The sequence below is a fragment of the Cricetulus griseus genome, chromosome 5 (assembly GCF_003668045.3).
Source record: "Cricetulus griseus strain 17A/GY chromosome 5, alternate assembly CriGri-PICRH-1.0, whole genome shotgun sequence".
In the NCBI taxonomy this organism is placed as follows: domain Eukaryota; kingdom Metazoa; phylum Chordata; class Mammalia; order Rodentia; family Cricetidae; genus Cricetulus; species Cricetulus griseus.
The window spans coordinates 123,411,674-123,435,180 of NC_048598.1; the positions used below are offsets into that span (position 1 = coordinate 123,411,674).

General features: G+C 48.4%; 1 protein-coding gene across 4 annotated transcripts in view; it reads left to right on the forward strand.

Annotated features, from left to right (window-relative positions):
• The window catches only part of Actn1 (actinin alpha 1), a 94,019-nt gene that overhangs the window by 37,769 nt on the left and 32,743 nt on the right, over positions 1-23,507 (forward strand). For all 4 annotated transcript variants that reach the window (XM_027418397.2, XM_027418394.2, XM_027418396.2 and 1 more), the window contains exons 2-3: positions 16,169-16,283; positions 20,323-20,442. In XM_027418397.2, coding sequence (XP_027274198.1) covers positions 16,169-16,283; positions 20,323-20,442 — 235 coding nt within the window. The remainder of the gene's footprint in view (positions 1-16,168; positions 16,284-20,322; positions 20,443-23,507) is intronic.

A 23,507-nucleotide genomic window follows, 5' to 3' on the forward strand; every position in this document is an offset into this window, starting at 1 on the left:
CAAGCTGCTTGCTCACACCCTGGCATCCACACCGTCAGCTTGGCTGCCTCTTTAATTATTCATTGTCTTTTTCAATGGGCTTTGTGTTCAGAAGCCAAGAGACAAGAATTCAAACCCCTTTTCTACCTTCCCAAAACCGAGCCTTAGAAGAGACTGCTGTCTGACCCAACCCATTCTGCATCCCCAGGGAGCCACAGGGCCAGCGCCCCTCTGCTGGCTTAATCTAAGCGTTGGAGGTGATTCTCCGGTCTGTGTCCCGAGCTGCCCTTTAACTGCCCTCCTAAGTCCCATACTGTCTGGGGACCACTGAAAAAGTCTCCACGTGGCTCTATCCTGATCTTGATTGCCTGCAGCGCAGCAGGCAGAGCTGGGTAGTCAAACCGAGTCTTTTTGACTGGATGGCTTCCCTAAAAGAGCCTCAACTGTCCTGTGAGCCACAGTGCAAATCTCAGTCCTGCCATCGGCCGCTACTCTTGAGGTTGCCGCTTCCTCTCACCTGTTTCCTTCTTTGATGGGGGACTGTGGGGCAGATTGGCTGAGATGACGCATGCCTCGGTGCTGACTTAGTGAGTTGGATAGACATACTGAGAGAGCCACTCACTGGATGGTTCTAATGACTCTGATGGCTGCCAGAGTCATTGAACAGCTCCAGAGCTTGATGGATTGCTTCCTCTCCTCTTGGGGCTCCAAGCTGTTCTCTTTGCATTCAGTCCGTCCTTTAAGTGAGGCTGTGACACTGTGTTTTCCCCTCAAGGTTTGTAGGAGGCTGGACTGATAGCCAGCTTGGGACTGTCTCTGAGGCCCAGGGGCCCTCCTAGGGGAATGGGTGGCGAAGTCTCTTTGATCTCAGATGAGGGCAATGGCCACACTGAAGCACACAGATGAGGCCTCTGAACATCCCAGCACAGTCAGAAATGGTCTGCCAGACCATTCCACACTTCCACAGAAGTATACCTGTGCCTCAGCTGCCTGCTGCAGGTCTGTCTGCCCCGTCTCTGAAGTCCAGCTGGTCATGCTGAGGGGTTGGCCAGCTGTCAGGACAGCAGGTCTGTTGGGCTGGGCTCCTGGGCAGGCTGGGGGCACAGTGATGGTAACAGGCCCCTTCAGCTAACCATGGGTGAAGGTCCCCTGCTTTTTATTGAAGGGCATTTGAGTTGCTAATGCTGCTTTCTGTGTGTTCAAACACATGCATGTATGTAGTTCTGGGAACTGAATCCAGGGCCTTGTACATACTAGCCAGTGCTCTAACACTCAGCAGTAGCCCCAGCCCTCTGGACTTGGCAAGGGGGGAGGTGTTGAGACAGGGTTTCTCTGTGTAGCCCTGGCTGCCCTGGAACCTGATCTGTAGACCAGGCTGGCCTCGAACTCACAGAGATCCACCTGCCTCTGCCTCCCGAGTGCTGGCATTAAAGGCATGTGCCACTATGGCCCAGCTCTGGACTACCTTTTAAGGAGCTCATATGTGCTGTGTATGGTTCAGGAAAAGATGGGCGATTGGACCTCAGGTTAAGGGAATTGAGGTAATTCGTTTCTTTGTTCATGGACCACTGCCGTTGTGGGTTTATGCAAGGTGACCATGTCACATTTCCTCGACAACACTCCTTACAACAGACCCTCTCCACCTTTTCCCTGTCAACAGTGCAACCCAGTATTCAGCCATAGGACAATGTCCTGGATGGCGTGGCTGGGTTATAGGGTGAGTTCACGTTGAGTTCCCTCATGAGGTTCAGGACCACTTTCTAGAAGTGTTATAGAGTCCACTTGTCATCCAGAATCCTTCAGATCTCTCTTGGATTTGGACAGCCATTTAGTATACAAAGTAATTCCACGGGCCCCACGAAGGTTCCCACAGTCTCATTTCTTTTTTTTTTTTTTTTTTTTCCTGCATGAGGCTTTATTGTTGTTTCACGAGCTAATCCCATGTTAGTTCTGGTCTTTCACCCACCCGCCATGGTGGATGGCTAGCAAACACAGCTCGAAGGGGCTGCATAGAGATCTTGTAGGGCAGCGTAAGGGGAGTGTCTAGGGGTACTCACAGGCTCAGGATTGGTGTGTCTCCAGGCTTGGAGGGCTTGCCCTGTGTTGATTGGCCAATTGGTTGTTATGGCCCATAGGCCCTCCCAGGGTGGTTGCTATGCTCTGCGCGTCATTGCTGTGCACTTGTCAGTAAAGCACACCCAGAGCCGTAAAACATAGCGCCAAACACCCAAGGTCTTATGTCTTAGCACTTTCCTTTCCTTACCCTTTCCTTTCTCATACTTCAGATTTCTTTGACTGCCTGTGGTGTGCTGGGAGTTTTGCATGGACAAGCTCCTTGAAGTCTTTCTATCACTCAGCAAGAAAGTATCCTGGAAAAGGGGGGCTCAGAAAGGTCAGGGATTAATTTAGACCCCAAAGTCAGTAAATCGGCAGGTCAAGAGTGCATGAACTTATGTCTTAACCACCCCGTCTGAGGTCTCAGACAGTGTGGTCCTCAGAGCAGAAGTGTCTGCAGAAATAGAATGTCTCCGCCTTCCCAGAGCATTGGAAGCAGGAGCGCTGATGGTGGGACACGCCCATCCGAATCTAACAAGTGCCCAGTGGCTCTGCTGTGAGTTCAGCTGGAGGCCCCGTCCACTGAGCTGCTTCCTCCATCCTTCTGTTTTCCCATCCCTCCTTCTCCCTGTCCACCTTTGGGTTAGTGCTGGATGATTTTTCTGTCCCCACCTGCCAGCTCCCAACTCACGACACAGAGACGGCGTTTTAATTATGAAAGCTGGGCTGATAGCTTAGCCTTGTTACTAATTAGCTCTTACAACTTAAATTAACCCATTATAATCAATCTGCTTTCTGTCTTGTGACTTTATTACCTTTTCTCTGTACTGCCCATGCTGATACCTCTCCATCAGGCTGGTGACTCCCTCCTTCTTCCCATAGTCCTATGTTGCCTGAAAATCCTGCCTAGCTATTGGCCATTCAGCCTAAACCAGTCAGAATGACATATCTTCACAGTGTACAAAAAGATATTCCACAACAGGATAGTCTTTGTAAATCCAGCCTTTGGGCCCAGGCTGCTCTTCAGGGTGCTTCGTGTCTGTTACAGACAGATACATCTGTGTGGAGTCCGAGACCTCCAGGAATCCCTCTCAAATCCTTGAAACCTGTTGGCAGGACAGGATCCCAGCTGTCTCCAGCCATTGCCTGGAAGTTGGAGTTCCTGGGCACTGGGCCAAAGGGTCTAGAAGAGCCTGGGTGTAGACTGCGGTATAGGTCAGAGCAGAAGGCCCAGAGTGACAGAGAGGGGACAAATGGATGGTTTACTTTGTCCTTGGAATTTGGAATATGTGCAGAGGATGTGGTAAGTTGGTAAAATGCATCATGTAAACGGATCTGTTCCCTGTTTGTAGGAAAATCGGGAGTTCAAGGTCAGTCTCTGTTCCATAGTGAGTTTTAGGCCAAGCCTGGGTTACGTGAGATTCTGTCTCAAAACAAAACCAAACAAATTGTGATTTGTGGCTTGACCCCGGAGAGCAGATTCCATAGAGGGGCTTGGAATCTAGTCCAGCTCTTCATTCCTGGTCCACACAGTGCGTTCCACAAAAATGACCCAGGAAGAAATGGATGCTAACCCCATTCTGTTTTCTGAGCCCCCACCATAAATCAAGTATTTTTCCACCAGCCCAGAAATGGTAGAGGGATCCTCTCACGCACAGGTGCAACATTAGTGCGTCAATGCCATATTTCAACACCATGGAAGAGAAACGTTAGGGGCTAGACCCTGCCAGGCCACAGAGCCCCATACTGAAGATTAGTGGGCTTGTCATCTGTGGGAGTTCTCTGTGGAACCGGGTGACCTGTAGGCCTTAGGATCTGTGCCAGAAAAAAAACCAAATGAGCTCACTTGTAGGTGGCTTTTCCTTCTATGGGGAAGGAATGTGCAGGCCAGTACTGTGGGTCCTAGCTGGCTGATCTGTGTGCTGTCAGACCGGCAAGGGCCAGAGTCACTCACTCTGGATGTGAGTTGGGGGACAACAGCTCCCCCCACCCCCATGCCCCATCTGGCTTCCTGGAATGGGGTGCCACTCTGCTCAGAGAAAGCCTGCTCCTCCAGCCTTCCGAGTCTGCATCCTGGCTTGCTTAAAGGCCTTGGGGTAGCAGTAGAGGGACCCCACCCCAGGCCCTTTCTCTTTCAGTGAGGGATCCACTGCCTGCTTTTGAGATAGATTTCTTCCAAAGGCCAAGTGGACAGAGACAACAAAGACCAATGTTAGCATAAAAAATGTAGTGGGATTCTAGAATATTTAACTTGTTGGCTTAAAAAAAATTAAATGGCCGTATAATTATGGGGTGTATTATGTGTGTATAATCTTATAGTTTAATGCTTTTCACTGTATTTTATAGGTAAATGCAACCAATTTGAGAACATATGAAGATAAATTTCATACCCCTTGGCTATCACTCTTCTGCCCCCAGCCCTATACAACCACTGTTTAGTTAGTTAATTAATTTTGGAGACAGGATCTCACTGTGTATCTCTGGCTAGCCTGGAACACACTAAGTAGACCAGGCTGGCCTCCAATTCAAAGAAATCTTCCTGCCTCTGCTTCCTCAGTGCTGGGATTATTAAAGGTGTGTGCCACCACGCCCATCCATATATTTCAGAGATAGGGTCTTGCTCTGTTGCCCAAAGGTTGGCTTCCACCTCATAATCCTCTTACTTCTGACTCCCAAGTGCTGGGATTCTAGCCTGAGCCTTTTGCCTGGCTTTACTAATTTTTTTGTGTTTGTGTGAAGGGGTGGAACGAACACACACACACACACACACACACACACACACACACACACACACACACACACACCATGGGATGAGCACAGGACCCTTGGCACTAGCTTCCAACCCTGTGCACTAGCTCACAACAGTCCCAAGGACATTTTTGTCCTTTACTAGTATTGGAACCAAGACTCAGAGAGACCAAGCAACTCTGGTGATGGACAGAGCTGGGGCATTTGCTGTGGACTCTTCAGTCTCTAGGAGCAGGACAGTGTGGGGGCCTATGATGGTGGCAGATTGGTAGGTGCCATTGACTCTCAGTAGTTAGGGGCTAAGAGGACAGACAGTTTCCTCACTAGGATTCTGTGTCCCAGTGTCCTGAATTCTCCCAGGGTGCACAGGTTCAATCTGTACAGGGCAGGGAAGACCATGCCAGGTCCTCATTGTGGGCCCTTTGCAAGCAGGAATTGTGCCTAAGGTTCAACAGCCACTTTGATGTGGGTGATCCTCCCGGTCTCTGGCACCGCGTCTTCTGAAATGGTGGACACAAACCAGGAAACTGGCTTCCCTTCTACAGGCTGATTTGGGTCTCCCTGTGAGTGGGAGAAAAATAACAGGGCCTCTTTTTTTTTTTTTTTTTTTTTCCCAATACTTGGTGCTCTGTGAATGATTAACTCTGATTAAACAGAACAGGGAGAGGAAGTGACAACGGGCATTTATTGGGCTGCTTCTATGACCAGGACCTTTGCTGGCTGGTTACCATGCATTGTCCTGATCCTAACAGCCTGGAAGTAGTGACATTGTCTATCCCCTTTGTCAGGCGAGGCCCTTAGGCCCGGGTGGATTAAGGAAGGTCACTTGAACCAGCTGGGTTGGCATTTTTAGGCATTTGTCTGTTGTGCACAGAGCACTAAGTCTGGTTAGCCCCACTTTACCTTCGAGAATCTTCAGGTTGAGAGCCTTGCCCAAGGAGTCAGGACTAAGTGAGAGAGTCAGGTCAGGCCTAAAGCCAGCCTGTCGGCCCCCAAAGATTAGCCTGTTTGGTCCTCTGCACTCTGAGTTTCATTGACCCCTGCATTGGTACTGGGGAGGGGAGGGCGGGAGAAGGGGAACCGAGGGGAGACTTAGACAGCAACCAGTGGCTGAGGTCTCCTTCACTGCAGCTCCCAGGTCGGTGGAGAGTAAACAGACCTGGGTGGAGATGTTCGGTGGAGCTCTGCCTTTTATCTGCGGGTGAAGCAGCTGACGCTTGCTTTGAAAGGCTGGCAGACCGCCACGGATAAGCTAACCAGACACTCCTGTTTACATTACCAGCACATCGGGCATTTGAGATCTCTACTGGGGAGCTCTTTTCTTAGCCAGACTGCCTACAGCTCATGCCCTGGCCAATCTGGCCACATCTGTGTGGACTCTAAGGGACTCTAGGGTGGCCCTGGGGAGTGACCCTCCCTTTGTCAGCTGGCAGGTGGAATAGGGGACTTAAATCGAAGCACACCAGGGACTCTGGCCTGATGCTTTCATAACACAGCTGGGGTCTGGCTCTGACCAGTACCCATGGTATCTCAACCAGCATGGTGCTTGCAGTTGGAAGACTATGGGATCCAGTGATTTATTTTATTTTATTTTTGCCTAGACTTGCCAGCTTGTATAGAAAGCCCCATGCTGCCCTCAAGAAGCTTACCCACTCCTTTCGGGGTCTGGGACCATGTGGCCAAGGTATATACTTTGACTCTCTCTACATTTCACCATTATAGACTTAGCTATGGGGAAAATGTGTTGCCACATTGTCCTCTGTCCCTATCTCCTTACGCCTTTTCTTGTAGGATTTTACCAGGGGATTTCCTCAGAGTCCTCTGTCTCTCTCATATTGTTTGGTTTTTGTTTTGTTTTTTAGTTTTTTTGTTTTGTTTTGTTTTTTGGGTTTTTTTGAGACAGGGTTTCCCTGTGTTGCCTTGGCTGTCCTAGAACTCTCTGCAGTCCTGTAGCAGGAGTTCTAAATACTCGGCCTTAGTTTATGCTTGTCCCACTAGCTCTTGTAACTTATATTGTTTCTCTTCATCTACATTTTGCCATTCTTTCATTTTGTATGTCCTACTCTGTGTCTGTTTGGTGGCTGCCTGGCTGGATTGCCCCGGGCATCTCCCCCTCTTTCTTCCTCAATCTCTCCTTTCTTCCCCCTTCCCCAATTCCTTCACCTATTTATTCTCTCTGCCCAGCAGCCCCACCTATTCCTCTGCTGCCTAGCTATTGACTGGCTAGCTTTTTATTAGATCAATCAGGTGCCTTAGGCAGGCAAAGAAGCACATCTTTACATTAAACAAATGAAGCATAAACAAATGTAACACACCTTTACACAGTTAAAGTAATATTCCACAGCAGACCACACTGGCCTTGAACTCTCAGAAGTCTGCCAGCCTTTGCCTCCTGAGTACTGGGATTAAAGGTGTGCACCACGACCACCACCACCACCACCATGCTGTCATATTCTTACCCTGTATATGGATTGATTCTTACACTGTGTATGTATGCATAAGATTATAAGGCTGGTCTCCAACTTCCTGTGTGGCAGAGGATGACCTCCAGATGATCCCCCTGCCTCAGCTCTCAAGCACTGGGGTTATAAGCATGAATCACCACACCCAGCCTTCATTCTCTTAAATGTAAGGGATGGTTTCCCCTCTCTATTATAGAAACGGTTGATAATACAGTAGCGGCATTAACACTCTTCCACCAGCTGATCCCAGAGCAAGAGGAAGTCTGTTCTGTCCTATCCCTGAGGCTTGCCGATAACGTTGAAATTTACACACTTCAGATAGACTTTCTTTACATTTGCATGGCTTTTTAAATACATAATGACAGCATGTGGTGTAAAATTCAAAAGAAAACAAAAGGATATTCTGTGAAAAGCAAATGTCCCTCCCTCCCCTGTCCCTGTCCTCTTCCTCTTCCCGGAGCCAGCCACTGTTCCCAGGTTCTCCTGCATCATCCAGGGAGATTCTGCTGTCAAGCTTTTCTTTGGTTGCTTTTGTTTTTCATTTTCATTATAGCCCAAGCTAACCTCAGACTGATGAGTGCTGGGATTGCAGGCGTGTACCTCCAGTGTCATCTGCTACCAAGTCTTAGCCTATCCAGTGAACAGTTATCTTGTTTTGAGTCCCTTGAGGTTAAACCACCCTTCCCTGTGGAATTTATTGGGAAGAAACCGAGGAGAACAAAAGGTTTTCACCAAGTGTTCTATTTGGCTGTGTTGCTAAAGCATCAGATGATGGGATTTCATAGCTGATGGGTTAACCTATCTGAGGTCACATGCCTAGCTGAACCAGGGCAGGCCCAGGCTTCCTGACCGACTCCTGTCCTTTGAACAGCAACTTCCCTGAAGTGAACCAGGGCTGGTAACCCTGATTGCAAGAGGAAGATGTATCCAAGTGAGGTATGGCCAGCAGGTGAAGCCTAGACCCGTGTAGGCTGCTGTGCTGTCCCTGCCTAGCCAGTCTCAGTTGGCTGCAGGGCATTGTTTACTCTGTACTGGTGTCACCAGAGGCCTCTCTGGACAGTCACTTGACCGAGGACAGCCTGGAGTTTGCTTGGAGTGAATAAATATCCAAAAGAAGAGGTTAGCCAGGGAGAAGGCAGTGAGTGTAACAGACTAATTGTGTTTAGAGGCAGCTGGGCCAGGAGAGCAGCTAAGGATCCTGGGAACTTCATTTCTTGGAGCACATGTGTGTTTGCATTTGGACATATTTGGTCTTAGCCATTTTGTTGTGTTTGTGTGATTGTACACAGTTTTAAACCTGTGTTTATAAACGGTAGTACGCACAATCATGTTTCAGACTTTTTGTTAATTATATATAAAAGCATTTTTTCTTATAGTAATGTAGTTTCAAAACCCATCCTGCCAGTCATCTTTATTCTACGTGAACACATGGTGATTTACTTAACTACAAGCCTTATTAATGCAATATGGGGTGTTTCTGATTTTCCTCACTTCATTAAGGCTAGGGAACACGTTTTCATGCTTAAAGCCTCTTTTAAAAAACATTCTTATTTTATGTGTCTGGGTGTTTTGCCTGCACTGCGTGCTTGCCTGGTGCCCATGGAGACCAGAAGGGGGCGTTGGATCCCCTTAATGAGAGTTACAGATGTGGGTGCTGGAAATTGGATCTTGGTCCTCTGCAAGAACAGCAAGTGCTCTTAACTACTGAGCCATCTCTCCAGCCCCCTACAGCCTTTTCTTTATTTGGCATTTTATACCCAGGATAGAGTCTCTGAATTGGGGTATAGTTCAGGCCTGTTCTGGCTCACTATGGCAAGCTGCTTCCCTTCAGCGTTGTAACAAACCAGCCTGCACACAGTTGTATTGGGGCATTGTCTTGCATACACTCTACCAACAGGAATTAGCAGGTATTCATTTTGCAACTATAATGGATGGCTGTCCTAGTTTGCTTTCTATTGCTGTGATAAACAGCATGACCATGAGTAATGGGGAGGGATGGATTTATTTTTGCTTACACGTCCTGATCATACTCCAACAGTGAAGGAAATCAGGGCAGGCACTCAAGCAGGAACCGTGGACAATAGCTGCTCACAGTCAACTACCCTTTTTATACTTCCTAGGAACACCTGATAGCGGGTGGCACTGCCCACAGTGAGCTGCCCTTCCACCCAATCAGCCAATAGTTGAGAACATGCTCGCATAGATTTGCCTACAGGTTAATCTGATGGAGGCAGAGAACCTCAACTGAGGTTTTCTCTTCCCAGATGATCCAAACTTGTTTCTAGTTTACGTTCTAACCAGCATGATGACTTTACCTTTGTTTTAATTCACAAGGATTGGCAGAATGTGTGTAGTCCTCTAATGTCCTGTCTGAAACACGTTGATCAGGCTGTTGATCAGTTCCACGTGTGGAGTTTTCTCTCCTCTTCACAGGATGGCCCCTCTACTTTTGACAGAAATGCCTTCAGTTCTTGTGACCAGAGCCAAAAGATTGTTAATGTCATCCGGTAGTCTTTAGGAGTGGGATCTGTGATAGGAACAGCTGTTGGCTATGTGCTTATTGAATGTATGGCATGTTGTGTGTATATGATTTATTTTGTTAGCAGACTTAGGAAGGCTCCATGCTTTTCACCATGGGAGGGGCAGAGAGGTACCTAGTGAGACTTAATTTAGACTTGGCTGTTGATTTTTTTTTTTTTCTTTTGAGGCAGTCAGGGTCCTCTGTAGCATGTATTATATTTTCAGTTTTAGCAGCATTTAAAGATTGAGGGGTTCCACATACAAGTCCTTTCTTCTTGTTGACGTGTTACTGTGCCGATCACATGAGTTAAATGAGACAAAACACTCAGAAGAGGGCCCAGACCACAGGAAGTGCATGCAGGCTTCAAAAGCACAACTGCTGTCATCTGTGCCATAGGTGTCTGCCTCAGTTAGACCAGATTCTCCATGGGGCATGATTTTGGGGTGTCTCAGTTTGAAATAAACTTGTTGTTGTTGTTTTGAGACAGGGTTTCTCTGTGTAGCCCTAGCTGTCCTGGAACTCACTCTGTAGACCAGGCTGGCCTCAAACTCACAGAGATCTGCCTGCCTCTTTCTCTGCCTCCTGAGTGCTGGGATTAAAGGTGTGTGCCACCACTGCCTGGCTTGGGATAGACTGTGATTGACATCTAGTGGGTATGGTCCTTGATCATCTGATGATGTCTAAGACCACACTACTTTTCCAACGGAGAATATTCTGACCCCAGATTCCTAAAGTATCAAGGTCAAGAGACCCTGCTTATATGCCAGGTGTGGCTGAATCCTTTACATTGGTCTTAACACTTTCAGGGGCCGCCTGGGCTTTTGTAGAATCACAATCATAAAGGGACTTACTCAGGTGAGCCTGGGAGCCATGTGAACCCCTTCAACAGCATTCACACGGTGCCCTTCTGGGCAGGTCAGGTCCCCTCAGTGCACTGAGCTCTGACTTTTCCTGAAGCTCTCTGTCCTTTATCTTTGTGAAAGCAGCTGCCTAGGATCTGTATCTCAATGATCTTCCAGATATGGCCATGGAGCGTTGGAGAAGTGAAGTCACCTGCACGGGTCATTTGAGTACAGCTGTCTCCTTATCCAGCTGCAGAGTCCACATCTCTCATCTGTTGCCTGTTCTGCCTGGGGCTGCACCCAGGCAAGCTGCTCTGTAGAAGTTAAGATGACTTCTCAAACATGTCTTCTCTCCTGCTGGTCAGAGACCCTGTTCCTGAGTCCTGTTCCTCCTGCCCATGTATTTCTGGTCTACTTCCCATCTGGGTGGTCTCCTGTCTCTTGACAATCACCTGTCAGCCCACAGGTACTACCTCTCTCACCGGTGGTGGCTCACTGCCATGCTGCTCAAGAGAGGCCGCCTTTCTCACATCAATGCTGCCCACACGGTGGGGTCTCCTGAACCCATCTGGCTTGTGTTTTCACTTTCCAGTGACTGGTTTTCAGTGGATTCCATGATATTAGGCTCACTCGTTTGACCAAATTTACACTTAAAATTTCAGCCTTGGTTCTGCAGCCCTTCCAGCATCCCACCCATACCCAAGCCAGAAATCCATGTCATTCTGGGGAGCAGAAGTTGTGAGGAAGTTAGAGTAGCCAGTTTGGTGGCCTGATCCACACGCCCTCAGTTTTACAGTGAGGATGCTGGGTGCTACCTATGTCATCAATGGAGCATGCACTTTAATGACCTTAGCTTTCTCTGGCCATGGTGACAGCGGTGCTGAGAGGCTACTGGTAACAACCCCCACTCCAGCCCAGGTCCCCTTCATGTTTTGTTTGTGTTGCTGTTTTCATCTTAAGATAGGTCTCACTATGTAGCCCTAACTGTTCTGGAACTTACTATGTTGACCAGGCTGGTCTTGAACTCATGGAGATCACCTGCCTCTGCCTTGGATTGCTGGGGTTAAAGCCGTGCGGCAGCATGCCGACCTCCCTTGGTGTTAAGGGGACTCTCATCAGATCTTCTGTTAACAGTTCACAGCATGTCCATCGTTAGCCTCGTGCAGCTGTTGAGTATCTGAGTTGGAGCTGTGACAGGTCACTCACCCCCAGGGATGGATGTGGGGTCTGTGTGGGCATCTCTGTGACCACCTTGTCTGTGCGGTCCTGCAGATCCCTGCTCTGGGGAGTGATGCCATATAAGCTGTGGCCTTCCTGTGCTGGCTTCCCTCCTTCCACTAAGGTCCAGACTGTGTCTGACACTGATACTAAAACTCAGCCCCTGGCTCATGGCATGGGTATAGCCTTCTATACCTCAACCTCTACTGGGTGAGGCTATTCGGAGGCAGTAGTGATAATAGCAGTGGCCACATCAGGCCCACTGTATTTCAGACACATTAATAGTATGGGGCCATTATTAATACAAACAAATACTGCTACCTTGTTATTTAAGCCTTGCCTCAGGCATGTCTGGTAGATACTTTTGTCCCCATTGTACAGTTCTGGAAACTGAGGTATATGGAGAAGGGTATATATAGCCTCTAGTGTGGTATAACCACACTCAAAGTTGTGGTTGTAGGCATCTTTGAGCCAGGAAGGATGCATTCTCAACTAGGGGCATTCTCACGGTATATTAAAGGAGACATGTTGCCATGGTAGTTGTTAATGACAAAATGAGAACATGGTAGACCCCAGGGAAGCAAGACCCAGGCTCTAGGAGCTGGGGACAGGGTGCCTGTCTCTCACTGGCCAGCCTGTATACTCTCACCCTTTGTGACCCTGAGATAGCCTGATACGTGGATACATTCTTTACCTCTTCAACCGACCATTAGGTACCAAGGCATGGGAGGGGTGAGGGAACCCAGGTTCCTCCCATTTTTCCCTGCAGAGACTGGCAACTGTATACACATGAACATATGTGCGCGTGTGCGTGCGCGCGCCTGTGTGTGTGTGTGTGTGTGTGTGTGTGTGTGTGTGTGTGTATGTGTGCGTGCGTGTGCGTGTGCATGGGGGAAGAGGGACAGGTAAGGAAAGGGACAGCAGGGCTGTGCTGGTCCTGTCACCCCTGAGACCCTGACCTGAGTACATTTCTGGAACACAGTAGATGGATACGGTGAAGGGAGGCCCGTCAACTGTCTTCTTATTAGACTGTGGGATGTATAGGCTCCAGGAGGGGAGGGAAGACTTGGGGATGAGGGGGAAGTTAGATACAGCAGAGCGCACTGGGATGCAGGCAGGCATGTGGTCCCTTGCCTCTTTATTAGAATGAAGTTAGGCTTCTGAGTGTAGCACTGCCCATCCTGCTGGAAGTTGTTTGGGGCCAGGGGTGTCTGAAATGGGTGGGTGTCCTATTGGCTGCTAGCTTTTCCTCCTTGCTGAATCCTGGGGGCAGTGCTAAGGAGATGGTCACTCCGTGGGGACCTTGCAGCCTGAGGAGAGAACACGGTGGCATGATTCACGGTGGTCTGTGGCTTCTCTGCTGGGATGCACAGGGCTGCTGTCAAAGTCACCTCACTGCACCTTCTGCTGGGTCAATTCTTCTGGCACACTGTAGCACTAGTCCCAAAGGCCCCTCAGAGCAGCACCTGAAGAGCTGGGACCTTGGAGAGTTTGGTGGCTGGAGGCAGGGGGGTGTTGTGGACAGAGTGGCTGCAGTGGAACGGGCCCCTCCAGGCCCAGCCACCAGCATGTTTGGGTTTTTGTTGTTGTTTGAGGGCCTTTGGGTGGGTACAATGGCAGGCATTTTGTACATTTTTTTTTTTTTTTTTAAATCCTGTGGACTTAAAAGTGTCTTGTGATCCCCATTTTACTGCTAAAGAGGAACTGGAGTTTTGGAAGGCCAGAGAACAGTGGATTCAGAACAGTCCATAGAAGAGCGTGTTCTTAACATCGAATTACTCCACGTTCCCCACGCCTGAGCTTTGAGGCTACTGCTTGTTGGGGTACTTTAGTACTTTGGAGGGGCCCAGGGCACTAAGCTGTGGGGCCCTAGGGACTAGGACTTTTATTGACTTTTCTGGTAGGCTTAGCCTCAGGGCTTTGTCCTGGAGGCCTGAACAAACACAGGTGTTGTTTTGGCTCCTGCAGCTTCCCCAGGAAATGGGGCCAGCTGCTTTCTCCACCACTTAGCCTTTCACAAGCTCTGTCCTCTTACAACAGCCTCTTCCTCCCTCGGCTCCTCCCTGCCTGCCTTGAAGACCAGGTTAATAAACAGGGAGAACTCTCAACCCTCTGCTGGGCAACTGGCACCAGGAACTTCAGCTTCCAGTTGCCGGCACTAGTCAGTTTCCCTCCAGGCCTTAGGAGGGTTGAAGGGACTGAAAGTTGGAGGGTCGGCCTGGGAGAGGCTTAAGAACAAGGTTGGGAGATAGGAGATAGGAGATGATACTTTATCATGGTGTAAGACACTCCCTGGCCACAGTGAATGTGCAGTGTGGTGGCTCTGGGCCAAAGTATGGACAGGTGACAGATGGGAGAGATTGTGTAGAACCAGAGTAATTGTGCTTACTCTGAAGGTTTAAACGTACTTTGCAGTATTTTTTATGCCAACAAAAGAAGCCATAAAAAATTGAAAATAAAAGCTAAGGAGTACACCACCCCTTGCCAGGGTATCCAGTGCATACTACTGTCTGTCAGCCCTTTCTCCTGAGCTGTCCTCTGAGGCCAGAGGGTCTCTAAGCATCAGGGAGGGTGGCAATTCACCCACTCACCGTCCTGACTACTTAGTGTCACACATAGACTCTGTCGGCTCTTTCAGATCCCTGAGCTTTGCATCAGGCTCTCTTGAGTGCCCAGCTTCTCCAGGGCCTGGACTTTTGCTGTTTTTGTTTGTTTGTTTTTCCCCCAGTGCTGTAGCTCTGATTCTGACCATTGGCACCCTAGGATAGATACACAGGTGACCTTCAGGTGCTGCCAGTCTGGGATATTGGGCTGACTGGTGGCTGTCATGTTGCCGGGTCCAAGCAATGGTAGAACATGGTGTTGCAGACTCTGTGCCCAACCTAGACATATTTCCTGGAGATGGTGACATCCATACCCAGTCCTAAAAGGCAGATGTGTTAGCCAAGGAAGGTACAAAGGACAGAACAGACTGAGGAATGGTTTATTTTTTCCTTCGCTCACCCTGATCTGATGTAGTTTCCCCCAAAGATTTGGTATGGCACATACCCCGTTTCCATGTCATGGTGGTGGGTGTTTGCAGGGGAGAGAGGGTCCTGACTTGGTAAGTTGCTAGTGAGGTCTGAGAACTGAATCCCAGAGCTCTTCCAGCACTGCCCTTCTGACCTCTCCCATCTCTCCTTCTCCCTCTCCCTTCTTGCTGTCACAGGCTCTTCAACTTTGTTTCATCAATCCAGACAGGCAAGTTTTGTTTCCCCTAATAACAATGAGCTTGGTGTTTTCTCTGCCCACTTGTTGCCTGCCCACTTTGGAGATTCCCAAAGCAAGGAGGGTAGGACATGAGGACCTTCCAAGCTACTCATCCGTGGGGCTTTCAGGGTGGGTGGGAAGAGCAGTGTGACCCTGCAGTGAGGTGAACAGGACCACACTCTTGAGCCTTGTGTAGTCAGTGGTGTCATGGGTGAGATTTGACTAAGTTATGAATGGTTGTGAGAAACTGAAAGGCACGAATCTGTTCCCCATTGTCTCTGGAGTCAGCCCATTCCATGTCTGTTGGTTGGTGACCTGCCCATGGTTGGTGACCCAGTCGTCCCCAACGCCATCTCAGAGAAGTAGCTACAAAGTTGATGGTCTTTGCATCAACGTCTTCCCATCCCCCATCTGAATTCTTCTCCATGGTTTTATAGCTGAAGGTGCTCCATCCGCCCTCACCCAGATACCCACGTACACATGCTGGGGGACTTCCCTTCCTCCTTATCCTGACACCACGCCTCCGAACTCTGTCCCAAACAAAAAGTTATCTTTTCTCCCCGGTTGTCTATCAAATGGGAAAGGATTTTATAACGTAACTTAGTCAGAGGTGCCAGTGGGTTTTGGCTTTACTCTTAAAACTATAACTGCCAAAGTGAATTTCTCTTACAGGGTGATTGCTAAGGATGAGAATGTAACACTTTTAGGTGTGGGTAGCAATGACGATTTTGAGGAGGGCTAGGAAGAGGAAGGTGCTGCTTCATTCCCATTACCCCGCCCCCCACCCATAGGCCCCAAAGGATGCCTCGCTTGCATTTATGTGAGGAGCCCCCTGATTGGTTGATGTGACTATGGAACAACCATGTTAAGAGTTTCTATGGATTCTGCTGAGTAGGTGGCCCTCCTTCATGGTCCCTTCATGAGGCTTGTAAAGTAAGGTGTCACAAGCCTGCTGAGGAGAGGACTTTACCAGAACAACTGGAAAGAAGATGTGGGGTGGGGGCCTGGGAGCCATTGAGGCCTGTGGTGAGGGCCTCAGAGACCTTATGGCTCTCGAGGAGACTAACCACCCCCTTTTCTTCCCTTCATATTAGACGTTCACGGCCTGGTGCAACTCTCACCTGCGGAAGGCAGGGACACAGATCGAGAACATCGAGGAGGACTTCCGAGATGGCCTGAAGCTCATGCTGCTCCTGGAGGTGATCTCAGGTATGCTGGCCCTGGCCCAAGACAGGTCCCCCTGGGTTCTGTCCTAACATTTGGTTGCATTCTGTCCATGTTCATAGTTGGTCTCCGTGGCCACCAGGTGAGCACATGGTGTATTTACATACATGCAGGCAACATACAGATATAATTAACAAAAAATAAATACAAAAAGCATCACTCAAGATGTCATGTCATGTATCCTATTTCCTGATGACCTTATTCGGCCCTGCCTTTTAGAAGTCTTACCGCTTAGAATATCACCATGCTGGAGCCAAGCTTCCAGAACCTGAACCACTAGGGAACAAACCATAGCATTGTGCATGGCCACTTGGGTGCTCAAAGCAGTAGCTGGCCCTCTGTTCTTGCTTCAGACTTCATCTTGTCATGCTAAACCTAACCTGGGACCACAGACTGCTCTGCCTCTGCCCTGCTTTCCAACTTGACATTCGCCTTCTTTGTGTTCCTTTCTTTCACGATTCCCCTTTTAACCTTTTGTGTTGTGGGCCTCTGGTGACTCCCACCTAGAGGAAACCACGAAAGCCTTAGGTTTAGTCTCCACCCCTTCCCCTCCTCTCTGCCGCCCAGCACTCTGACAGCCCAAATATGGTCACGCTGTTCCCTGCTCAGAAGGGCTTTTGTGCCTCCCCTGAGTCCACATTCCTTTGCAGAGCCCTGAGGATCATTTGGGAGCTGGCACCTGCTTTGCTTCCAACTAACTATTCCCAAAAAGGTAGCAGACCTCAGGCCATCTGCCACTCTGGGAGGCTCTCACATCTCCCCAGACGACGTGTCCTGTTCCTTGTGCTTTTGCGTGACTTCTGACAGGCTGGCTTCTTTAAAAACAGCTTTTTTTTTTTTTTTTTTTTGGGCAGGGCGAAATATATACAGCGGGACACCTAGCCATTTTAGCCTTTTGGGGGATGGAGGCTACTTATTTTTGGCTCATGGTTCCACAAGTGTCAGCCCACCGTGGCAGGGAGCATGTGGGAGAGCCGATCAGTGGGCATCATGGAGCAAGAGGCCAGAGCGGTTTCCCAATGATGTACTTCCTCCAAAAGCCCCACATAGTGCTTTTCACCACCTTTTAATAATGCTGTCGTATTATGACCCTGTCGGGGCATTAATCAGCGGACTAGGTCACACCCCTAACGATCTGAGAACACCCAGGCCTGTACTTGACTAATCTTGGCATCTCTTAATCCATTCAAGTCAACTCATCACATCACGTTAAACCCTGACATTCCACCCCTGGACCCCAAAAGTCTACATTCAGTCTAACTCCACAAGTCCTCATGATGTTAATAAAATTCCAGTGTTGTTCAGAAGTCCCTACTGAAATTCTAGACAGTCTCTTAGTTCTGAACCCCTGCAATAAATAAAGAAATCACTCAAATCGCATGCCACTAACGTACATTGACGCAAATGGGAGGACTCAGGTCATAGAAAGGGAGGGTAGTGCCAAAATAAGACAGAATCTCAGAAGAGTGAAGATTATAGCCACGTCCAGTGTTGGGGAGGCATGGTGGTGTGATGTGAGCTTCTGTGGGCTTGGGTAGCCTGCCCGCCCGCCCTCCCGCCCTCTCTCCCTCCCTCCCTCCCACGAGGCTTTTCTCTTATGTTCTTGCATCCACTGCCCAAGGCTTTCATTAGCAGACATTCCACATTCTCACATCCTCAAGGGGTTTCCATTGCAGCTTAGGCTTCACCCCCACAGAGCTCTTTGTAGGTAATTCAACCGTGCCATACACTTCCTAGCCTCTCAGGCCTTTTCTGCATGCCTGCAAAACCAGCATCATATGGATGAAGCCAAGGCTTCTTTGGCTGTCGTGTCCATGTCGTTCATTCGTTCGTTCGTTCGTGTGTGTGTGTGTGTGTGTGTGTGTGTGTGTGTGTGTGTCTGCTCCTGGTCTATCCATTCTCCCCACATTGCAGTGTCCTCTGGGTGCCTGAGAATCTAGGAATGCTTCCTTAGACAGGCTCTCTCTTCTGAAAGGAAAACTTTTTCCCCCTGTGACTTTTGTATTATTATTAATTTTAAGTTGCCATGCAAAGTAATAGGTTTCATTGTATAGCACTCTGTTCTAATTCTTCCTCCTTCCTCACTGCCCTCCCCTGAAGGGAAAGTCTTTCAAAAAATTTTATAGTTTTATATTATGGAGCCTGTGGTAGATGGGGTTTGGCCAGTTCCTGAGGTGTCAAAGGCATCCTTATTGTCAAGGCATTTTTCCCTTGACACAGTGTAAAGTGCTTGTTGTTGTTGTTGTTGTTTTGTTTCTTAAAGAGAATAAGAGATACTTTATTATGGAGCTGTTTGGAGGGACCATGGCCCAGAAACACAAATTTAGGTTACCCCAAATTCCATGTTACAGTGTTGAAGCAGTTTCCTGATGTTTTTCATAGTTTTACAGAACAAAGAAAATCATAAATCAAGGCAAGTTTAAAATACATTGATGAGAGAGTTAAATAAGATGGGGGAGGCTTTTTCTGTAGGCCCAAGATGCTATCTGATGACATTCTACGCCTTTGTATGGACAGAAGCAAGTAGTCTCCTAAGACAACAGAATCCAAAAAATTTCTGTTAGTCACAAGTGGTTAGTTCTGACACAGAGGAGAGAGGACTAGCTGGGAAGGCCATTAAGAAAGAAACTCCTGGATCATATCAGTGCTGTCTTGGCTACATTTTAATGTCGCTGATCATTAGCAACCACACCCTATCTGTCCACAACTTTTAGTTTGCTCTTTTGGGGGTGAGGCTTCAGATTTTTCAGATCTTTCCATTCGGCTCCTTGTCCTTAATTCTTTTTGTAAACGTTGCTAAGAGCACCTGTCCGTAACTATGCCCCAGCTTCAATGTGATGCTGTCTTGAGATTTCTTTACCCCATGAATTTGTCCCTCCCTTTTAAACTCAGCTTCCCACAGAGCTCCAGGACATCAACTACATTTAATACAAGTTCTAATAGGTCCTAATAATAAAATCCTGGAGTCAGATATAGAGGAAAACGCTGAGAGATGGGAGAGGAGAAGGAGCAAGCCAAAGCCACCTTTGCCTCACTATCCTCCCAGCAGAAAAGAGACCAAGTTCCTGTTTCCTCCAACCGGTATTCCTTTCTCCGCTCAGCCATCTCACTTCCTGTCTCTCTGTACAGACCTCCAGACATCTATGGATAGCTAGTAGCAAGCTCCACCTTCTGATCTTCAGACACTCTTTATTTGTACAAGCAAGATATCACCACAGCCAGAATGTTACATGAATACCTCTAGTCCATTGTGTGCCTTGCACCCGTCTGAAGCCTCCTGAGTTCAGTCTTGACTGGCTTTGTTTCTGTTGGTACTCTGGTCTTCTGAATTCCCACCAGACACACTCATTAAGCTTCGTTTATAGCATTCTCAGGCTCTAGTCCATATCCTCTGATTCTTCCATCTTGCTTCCATGCATTTATTTAAAATGTTGCTTAGGAGGTGTAAGCACGTTATAGCAAGAAGGATATGGTATTTGCTCATTGTATATGTTTATTTGCTTTTTAATTTAAGACCTGTCCTTTCCTACTGGACTACATTACATAAAAGGAAACAAACTCTCATATGCCCAGCACCTCAGATTCTGGCATCTAGGGAACATAATAAATAAATGTTGAGGCTAGAGAGACTGAAGCTTTCTGCTCTTCCAGAGGACCTGGGTTTGTTAGCAAATAGCCACAGCTGGTGGCTCACAGTTGTCTATAACTCTAGCTCCAGGGGATCCAGTGCCCTCTTCTGGTCTCCTCAGGTACCTGCACATAGGTCACACACACACACACACAAATTTTTAAAAAGTATTTTTAAAACAAAGATACAAATTTCGAGCTAATGCATGCAGGTTTGTCTCTGAGAAGTAGGAGAATGAGAATCAACTTCTTTTTGATTCCCAGGTGATACCTCCGAACATCTGAGAGGCAAATTATGCTTGTGCCCATTTAAGAAGTGCTTTGGATGAGGGGTGCGAGGGTGGCCCTGGTTCCTGGACAGTTGCACCTCACCTTCATTTTCCTCCCTCTTGATCAGGTGAACGCTTGGCCAAGCCAGAGAGAGGCAAGATGCGAGTGCACAAGATCTCCAACGTCAACAAGGCCCTGGATTTCATAGCCAGCAAAGGAGTCAAGCTGGTGTCCATCGGGGCCGAAGGTGAGGCGTGATACCCCGTGATCAGTGTTTGCTTGGTCCTTTCTGCTCTGACTCCTGTAATGACAGTGCTGTCCTAGGGCCACACCAGGACTTGCCCCTTTCCCATTATTTCACTGTAGTCCTTATGGTGTGCAGTTGTACCCGCAGTGCTGATAACTCAGCTACCCTCCCTGCAGGGGTGCTGTGTGGGTGGGGCAGTGCAGACTGATTTGTGGCTGACAGGGCCCTGGGGAGACACTGCAGTTCTCCAAGAAGCATTCTTCGTAGCGTCATCATCTTCCTGGTTCTTTTGCCATCACTTCAAGACTTTTTTTTATTTCTTTTTTTGAACAAAAAGCCATTGAAGCCATTGGTGTCATACTCTTCACATTTAGAATATAGCAGGGCTTCTGGTGTATGTTGTGCTGGCTTGAAGGAACAGCTAGAATATTCTAACCAGGCCCTCTGATGCCATAACCTATGAACATAGCATGTGTTCTTTGGGGACCTGCAGTGGGATGCCAGGGATTGAAAGACACCATCAAGACACAGCAATGGCTGTGTGTGTGTGTGAGGACTCATTTGTCCTGAGGAAAGCCAGGCTGAAGAATGCTTTAACCTGTGACCCCACAGGGCAGAGTATCTCTAATGCTCACCCCCACTGTAGAAAAACATGCTAACAGGTGACCATGCCGCTTGCTCTGGTCCCATCTTCTGTGAGTGACCAATCTAGAACCCAAGTCTATAGGTGGACTTTTCTTTCCCATCTGCCAATTCCCAAATAACCAACACTCAACATTAATTATAAATGCTCAGCTGATAGCTCAAGCTTATTACTAACTAGCTCTTACAACTTAAATTAACCCATATTTCTTATGAGCTCTACCCCGTGGCTCATGGCTTGTCACCTCATTCCATACACACCCTGCTTCCTCTGTGTCTGGCTGTGACTCCACTGACTCCGCCCTTCTTCCTTCCATCATTCTCATTTTGGCTCTCCCACCTAACCTTATCCTGTTCATCTATTGGCCAGTCAGTTTCTTTATTAGCCAATGAGAGTAATACATATTTACAGTGTACAAAGATTGTTCAAAGCACAGACCCAGTTCTGGGATATTGCTCCCTCTAAATCTGTGAGATCCAATCCTCTGTGGGTAACGAGAAAAGTCGTTTTTTCCTCTAGACACACAAGGGTTTTCTGCGCATCCATCAGCTTTAACAGGGGAAACAAACTGCAGGGTGTCTGGTTGACAAAGGTTTTGGTAAACACTGAACACAAAACCATCTGTCTGCCCATCATCATCTGGTGCCTCTTTGGGTGTCAGCAGTGAAGTTCAGTAGTAGTTGCAAAAATCATGTGGCCAGCGAAGCCAAAACTATTCCTTGGCAGGTCCTGTATTGAGAGCATCAGCTGACCCTTGTCTTACCTATGCGGTTGGTGCTCAAGGTGGTGGCCACACCTCTGGATCCTGGCAACCCTGCAGCTTTGACCGTCTCAAGAGCAGAGGCTATGTTCTCTTAGACCTGTGGCCACAGCTTCTAGCTGCTGATGCTGGGTGTATGTTCAAAGCACATGTGTGTGGCAGGTACTCACTTTGTGGCTGGAAAAGCATTTTTCTGCCTCTTAATAAAAAGAAAAGAACATCTTGTTCTACTAGGGAAGGCTGAAGCCTGGCAGAGTTTTCTCAGGCAGGGGAAGCCAAGAAAAGTGCCACTCAATGGTCTGGCACCAGTTCAGGTCCCCACTAAGGTAAGGGAGGAGAGATTGTGGGAAATGGGCTTGGGTGAGGACTGTAGTGAATTGGAAAGAGCTTTTCCTTCAAAGAAGGCTGGGCTCACATAGATCCGATCAGCTGTTGCTGAGTGGGAATGCAGGGCCATTATGGCAGGTCTAGAAAAAGAGAAGTCAGCAAAAGCAGAATTTAAGAAAGGAAAATTTGGCAAAGGCTAAGCAAAAAGGAAGGGAGAGAGGTGGCAGATGCTTGAGTATGTCTTGAGCTAGCCTGACCCTGACTCAACAGGAAGCATCCCAGGGTTACCTCCTCAGGATAGGCTGGTGACACAGGTTTGACAGGCTGTCTTTTAGGGTGAGGGGTGCCAGGTTCAGAAAAATTGCCAGAGGTAGATTGCAGGTTGCTTTGAAACAGAGGGCACCTGTTCAGGCTCCATGGCTGAGGTCTAACCCTCATCTGTCCTGACGGGCTCCACTGTGTCCCCTGGGGTCCAGGACTGAGAATAATTAATGGGGCTGAGGCAGTGAGGGGCTCCTTAGCTGAGCGCACCCCACTGTCCCTGTCCCTCCTGACCCGAGCACACCCCACAGTCTCTCCTGATCTTAACACTCCATTGCCCCTCCTTTTCTCTGGTGTTAGTTTTGCCTCTTCGATGTGACTTAGAATTCACCGAGTTCTGAGGAAGGGGGAGAGGACCCCAAAAACAATTGTCCCACTCGTGCTTGAAAGGTCCCGGGGGGAGGGAGGGTGCGTCATGGAGTCAGGCAGAGGGGAGGAACACCCCCGTTCCAGGAAAGCTGAACTTGAGTGTCACCGCTTTTATAAACTAAAAAAAAAATTTCCCCTCAGAGTCAGAATGCTGCCCATAAAATTTCATTGTAAGGATTTCTTTCCCCTGAGTCATTAAAGCCTCAGGAATGCAGTGTGGATGGGTCTGTTAATATCTGCTTGAGCAAGGTTGAGCTGTTACCTGGGCCTGCCTTGGGAGTGGCTAAGCACTGATAGTTTCTCCAGGGCTAATGACAGGCCTGTGTGCCTCTGCCCGCCTCTTACACTATTATCAACCTCTCCCTCTCTCCCTCCCTCCTTCCCTTTCTCCTTCCCTCCCTCCCTTCCTCCTTCTTTTCCTTCCTCCTTCCCTCTCTCCCTCCCTCATTCATTCACTCACTCACTCACTCACTCACTCACTCACTCACTCATGGAGGCCTTACTCAGTGCTAGGCCTGTACTGGGCTCTGAGCAGTGATGCAAGACTGTAAAGTCTGATCCTTGTCCATCCAGAAGACAACCAGAAGTACCTATGATATCATGTAGAGAGTAGTGAAGCATCAGTGGGTGGTCAAGGAAGGCTAC